The sequence below is a fragment of the Hippocampus zosterae genome, unplaced genomic scaffold, assembly GCF_025434085.1.
Source record: "Hippocampus zosterae strain Florida unplaced genomic scaffold, ASM2543408v3 HiC_scaffold_397, whole genome shotgun sequence".
Classification (NCBI taxonomy): Eukaryota; Metazoa; Chordata; class Actinopteri; order Syngnathiformes; family Syngnathidae; genus Hippocampus; species Hippocampus zosterae.
Genome location: NW_026262929.1, coordinates 13539 through 19871, shown reverse-complemented (window position 1 = coordinate 19871; position 6333 = coordinate 13539). Strand labels below are relative to the sequence as shown.

General features: G+C 56.8%; 1 protein-coding gene across 1 annotated transcript; it reads left to right on the top strand.

Moving 5' to 3' along the window:
- The first annotated feature begins 1199 nt into the window (after positions 1 to 1199).
- LOC127595096 (uncharacterized) lies at positions 1200 to 4734 on the top strand. The gene is given in 2 exon segments (XM_052056789.1): positions 1200 to 2534; positions 2536 to 4734. Coding segments are annotated over 2 exon segments (3534 nt in total).
- Positions 4735 to 6333: the final 1599 nt, after the last annotated feature.

The following is a 6333-nucleotide window of genomic DNA, read 5'->3' as shown; positions in this document are numbered from 1 at the left end:
GGAGAGGGGCGATTGAAAAGCCAGTCATGAATGCATAATAGTGGTGGGGATGATTGGTAATGTTTATTTTCACGGAGGAGGAGCCTGAAGAAGAGGAGGCGGTGGTCATGCCGGGCACGGTGCCTCTGGACCGGGATAATGTCAATATCCACTTCAACCACTCTTCGCAGACCCTGACGGTCTCCAACATCGCTAAGTTCGTGAGAGAGCCGATCCCTTTCGGCCTGATCCTGTCGTGCTGCATCAAACGGATCTCCACCGGGCTGATCTCGACCACCCTGAAGTTTGAGTGCACTCTGCTAAACGAAAAAAAGATTTTGGCCACCGCCCTGGAAATCGAGATGAACAAGTTTGCAATCCTGACCGGCTCGCGGACCGAATCCATGGTGGCCCTCATGGAGAGCAACTTCGTCGGCACCGCTTTCAAGGTGATGTCGGGGGCAAGCAAGTATTCTCTGCAGATGGCCTACATTGAGTACGAGCTGAATGTCTTCGGGATGAACGGGCCGAGGATGATGACCGTCTGGCTTCCGAAGATCGACCTGGAATCCCGCCAGCCCAAAGACATCCAGGACTCTTCTAAGACCCTCAAGGAACTGTACGAGCAGGGTAACCCGCACATCGCCAAGTTCGTGTCAAAGGAGCCTGAAAGGGACCCCGTCACGGGGGTTTATTCCCTGGAGTTCTATGGGAAGGCGAAATTGCCGTCCGTCAAGAACTTTATTCTGAGGGCGGCTCCGCCTTTGTGCTTTGAGAGCCTCATTTTCGGCAGGCAGAGCAAAAGCTAGTTCGGGATGGATGTCAAGTACCCGCTAAGTCTGGCCCAGGCCCTCGCCATCTGCGTGAGCAGTGCTGTCAAGAAGTTAGGTGTCTAATGATTATCCGTTATTAAAGTAATACTAATATATCAATTCCTTTCTTGAATTGCTGCTTTTTTCATGTAATATTTGTCTCTAAATAATTGCTCGAATCCAGAAAAATATCTTGGTAAAAAGACAAACTTGTGGATCATCTGCATCGGCTTTAAAAAACCGGAAGCCAACCATAATAAATGCCTTGCCCAACCACTGCGTCACAACAGTCATTCGCCTGCACTACTAAAAAGGGGAGCAAGAGGCCACCACCATTGAAAGAGACCACTCTATAATTAATTTGAGACAGTTCCAGAGAGGCTAAAAGGAGCCTGCCTAAGAAATAATATGACTGAGGTCGAGCAGATCTACCAGAAGAAGACCCCGCTCGAGCACATCCTGCTGAGGCCTGACACCTATGTCGGCAGCACCGAGCCTGCGCATTGCCAGATGTGGCTGGCTGACCGGGACGGCCAGTTCTCGCGACAGGACGTCGAGTACGTCCCGGCCCTCTACAAGATCTTCGACGAGGTGCTGGTCAACGCTGCCGACAGCTACCAAAGGGACCACTCGATGACCCAGCTGAGTGTCAGGCTGGACGCAGGGGAGGGCTGGGTCGAGGTCCGCAACAATGGCAAGGGCATCCCCGTGGTGCTGCACCGGGAGTACAACGTCTACGTGCCGGAGCTGGTGTTCGGGCATCTGCTGACAGGCTCGAACTACAACGACAGTGAGAAGAAGGTGGTCGGTGGCAGGAACGGGTACGGGGCCAAGCTGGCCAACATCTTTTCCAGGAGGTTCGAGCTGGAGGTGGGGGATGGGCAGGCTGGGCTGGTGTTTTCGATGGTGTGGACTGGCAATATGGGCAGCCACGGCCCTGCCCAGCTGCAGGCTTACAAAGGCAAGGACTTCGTAAGGGTGCGGTTCCACCCCGACTTCCAGCTGTTCAAGCTGTCAGGCTTTCCGGACAGCACGGTCGACCTGTTCCGAAGAAGGGTTTACGACATGGCAGGGCTGTTTGGCTCGAAGGTGAAGGTGTCCTTTAACGAGGTGCAGCTCAAGATCGCCTGCTTCGAGGACTACGTGAAGCTGTATCTCAAGGACGACGCGCCGAGGGTGTATGACAAGGAGACGGTCACGGACCGGTGGGAGGTGATCGTCTCGTACTCGGATGGAGAGTTCCAACAGGTTTCGTTTGTGAACGGGATTTGCACGACCCGAGGCGGCACGCACGTGCAGTTCATCAGCGACCAGATCGTCAGCAAGGTGCAGGAGGCGATCACCAAGAAAAGCAAGGACTTGACCGTCAAACCACACCAAATCCGGCAGCACCTTTGGATCTTCGTAAGGGCGCTAGTCGAGAACCCTGCCTTCGACTCTCAGACCAAGTAGACTCTGGTCACCAAGCCGGCTCTGTTCGGGTCGCTGCCAGTCATCAGCGAGAAGATGACCAAGGCTGTGCTGAAATCAGGCATCATCGACCAGATCATCCACGAGGCGAAGGCTCGCGAGATGAACAAAATGTCACGGGCCACGGCCGGCGGGAAGCGGGCCAAGATCTCAGGTATCCCGAAGCTGGACGATGCCAACGACGCGGGGACGAAGCATAGCGAGCAGTGCGTGCTGATCCTCACCGAGGGGGATAGCGCGAAGGCCCTGGCCGTGGCCGGCATCGAAGTGGTCGGGCCGTGATCACTACGGGGTGTTTCCTCTGAAGGGCAAGCTGCTGAACGTCCGAGAGGCGTCGGCCAAGCAGGTCCTCGAAAACCAGGAGATCCAGAACATCATAAAGATCATGGGGCTGCAGGTCGGCCGCACCTACGACGACGTGAAGGCCCTGCGCTACGGCTCTCTGATGATCATGACCGACCAGGACACAGACGGCTCCCACATCAAAGGACTGATCATCAACTTCATCCATCAGTTCTGGCCATCGCTGCTGAGGCTGCCCGGGTTCCTGCTCGAGTTCATCACGCCCATCCAGAAGGCACTCAAGGGGCAGCAGGCCCTGTCGTTCTACTCTGCCCAGGACTATGCGAGGTGGGCGGAGGCCAACGACACCAGGGGGTGGAGGGTCAAGTACTATAAGGGGCTGGGCACCTCGACTGATAAGGAGGCCAAGGAGTACTTTTCCGCGTTAGAGGAGAACCGCCTCAGGTTTGTCTACGAAGGGCAGGAGGATGATGAGGCGGTCGACCTGGTCTTCAGCCGCAAGAAGGCCAACGACCGGAAGGCATGGCTCTAGACCTATGATCCCAAGAGGTCAGTGGATTTCCGGGTGAAGGACCTGCGCATCCGGGATTTCGTTAACGACTAGCTGATCCACTTCTCGATCGCAGACAATATGCGCTCGATCCCGTCGCTGGTCGACGGGTTGAAGCCCGGCCAGCGGAAGATCATCTACGCGTGCTTTAAGCGCAACCTCAGGCAGGAGATCAAAGTCGCGCAGCTGTCTGGCTACGTGGCCGAGCATTCCGCCTACCACCATGGCGAGATGTCCCTGGCGGAGACGATTGTCGGGATGGCCCAGAACTTCGTGGGATCGAATAATCTACACCTTCTGGAGCCGATCGGCCAGTTCGGCTCCAGAAACCAGGGCGGGAAGGAGCATGCCTCCCCGAGGTACATTTTCACCAACCTGGCGAAGGTGGCACGCTGCCTGTTCATTGAGGCGGATGACCATACGCTGAGCTATCAGGAGGACGACGGGGAGCAGGTGGAGCCGGTCTGGTATGTGCCGGTGCTGCCTCTGGTGCTGATCAATGGGGCGGAGGGGATCGGCACCGGCTGGAGCACTTCTATTCCATGCTACCGTCCACGTGACCTGGCCGACTGGATCCTCGCCCGCCTCTAAAACCGACCGACAAGCAAGCTGACACCCTGGTACTACGGCTACACCGGCAGCATCGTCTAGAACGAGTCGTCAGGGTACCTGTGCCACGGGGTGGCCAGGCCCCGCGAGGAGGACCCTTCCCTCCTCGACATCACGGAGCTGCCGATCAAGAAATGGACGAAGGACTATAAACTGTTTTTGGACAGGCTGGCAGAAGGCGATGACCCTGAGGTTGCGGACGTGAGGGAGTATCATACGAAGAACAGGGTGCATTTCGAGGTCAGGCTGGCCGACGGGGTGGCCGACAGGTGGGGGGAGGGGGCTGCCAAGCACCTCAAGCTGCAGGGCAGCATCCCTACCACCAACTTCGTGCTGTTCGATTCGCAGAACAGACTCAGGAAGTATCCAGGGCCGGACCAGATCATGGCCTAGTTCTACGACCTAAGGCTCGACTTTTACAGCAGAAGGAAGGAATACCTGCTGAGCAGGCTGGCCCGGGAGCTGCAGGTGCTGGACAACAAGCAGAGGTTCATCAAGGAGGTTATTGAAGAGACGATTGTTGTAAGGAAGGCCAAGAAGAAGGAGTTGTGTGGGCTGCTAAGAAGCAGAGGGTACCTCGGCTATTCCCAGCTGCCGGGCATCAAGTCGACCAAGCAACCCGCAAAGCCACAGGAACCTGACTAGCAGGAGCAACCCGAAACAGAGTCCAAAGAAGATGACCCTCTGCCCCTCAAAGATTACGACTATCTTCTAAGGCTGCCCCTGTGGAGCCTCACCGAAGAAGAGGTCAGCAAGCTGATCGCGCAGTACCATGAAAAGAAGGACGAGTATGAGGCGCTGCGGGGGGTGCCTGTCTAGCAGCTGTGGAGGAGTGACCTGGAGGTGCTGGTTCAGGAGATTGACACGATCTACGAGCAGGAAGAGAAGGAGCGGCAGGAGGCCATGCTGCAGGCCAGGAACAGCAAGCCGAAGAAAAAGGGGCGTAAGAAAAAACAGGAGGAGAAGAAAGCTGACAAGAAGGACAAAAAGGACAAAGAACAGCCAAGCTAGCCCCTCACCGACCCCAAAGCCAGGCCAGCCAACCCAGCCCCAACCAGCAGCAAGGCCTCCGACCTGCCCCCACCCTAGAACCCCGAGCGGGTCTACCTCAAGCGGTCAAAATGAATACTTCTTAATAATGCACGGTATAAAGATCCCTGCCGAACAGAAGAAGCACCCCATCTTCATGAAATCGATGTCGGGGGTGCAGAGCCTGACCATACATTATAAGGCCAGGCTGATTGGCTTGAGGCCTGTTGAGGAGCAGAGGGCGAAAAAGGTGCCGGGAAAGAGGGAGAACCCTGGGAGGCCGAGGAGGAGGAGGCAGACGAGGAAGCTGACGAGTGGGTCGCTGGAGGTGATGGGGGTGTTGAACGCCACGCCTCGGATCAACCAGATCTACGACCGCTCTCTGGTCGAAATAAGTCGGTAGGAAAAGATGAGGGCCCGAATCCTCCGAGAAATAAAGCTTCGCGATTTCAAGAAAGAGTTCAATTCTGAAATATTTGGGGTGGTGCAAAGGCGGAGTGACGAGAAAGAAGAGGGCGAGGAGAACGGCAGCGAGGAGAAGGGAGGGCAGGCGGGGCAGGCGGGGCAGGGGGGGCAGGACCAGGACCAGCCGAGCAGCAGGGACAGAAAGCGGTTGGCCCGGAAGGTGTGGCAGGTCCGGACCGCCAACCTCCAAGACTACAGCAAGCTGCTAGTGACAGCCCGGGAATGGCGTTTTGATTAATGAGCTCACAAAGCATCGCCATCTCGCGGCTGCAGGTGGGGCGGCCAGCACCCCATAAAATTAGAAGTGAATAAAGCATGCAGGCCAGGGAGCAGGAGCTGTGGCCTGAGGTGACCATCAACATCCAGGAGCTGGAGCTGACTGAGTTCAGGAAGGAGGAGATCACGATGGGTGGAGAGCTGTGCTCCATCCAGTTCGGGTGCGGCACCGTGTTCTTTTTGACTGAGGATCTGATGCGTTCTGAGAGCGAGCCCAAGCTGTGCATCTTCATCAAGGGTATCCTCCGTTACAGCGCGCTGGGCAAGATCGTCATCTTCCTGGGCTGCGACCGCAACCTCTACCGGCTGGAGTTCGAGGCCCGGCTGTAGAACTTCACCTACAGCAAGGTGAAGATCGGGTTCAAGCCGAGCTGCCTGATCGCCTGCTACAAGTACGTGTTCCTGGTGGGCGAGACCCGGCGCGGCGAGTTCGTGCTGCTGGACATGCTGCAGCTGAAGAAGGTGCACCTCAACTGCAGGATGGAGAAGATCAGGTCTGCGGCCGTCTTCGAGGACCACGTGTTCATCATCAACTATCTGGACCGCATCTACGAGAGCATCGAGCCGATCAACTTCGCCTACCCGATGGTCGAGTTCGAGAAGAGCAGGCACATCCGGGTGTCCGTGGAGAAGATGCACCTGCTGGTCGGCGAGGACGAGCAGGAGGCGCTGCTGCTGCTGCTGTCCTCCCGCAACTACATGCTCTCGAGGGCTGGCAAGACCCTCTGCAAGGGCGAGTTCGACCAGGACGTCACCTAGAGCTGGTAGCTCGAGGGCAGGGCCTATGTCAGGCTGGCTGACTCCAGACAGCTGTACTCGTACTTCGATGATCTGGCTCTG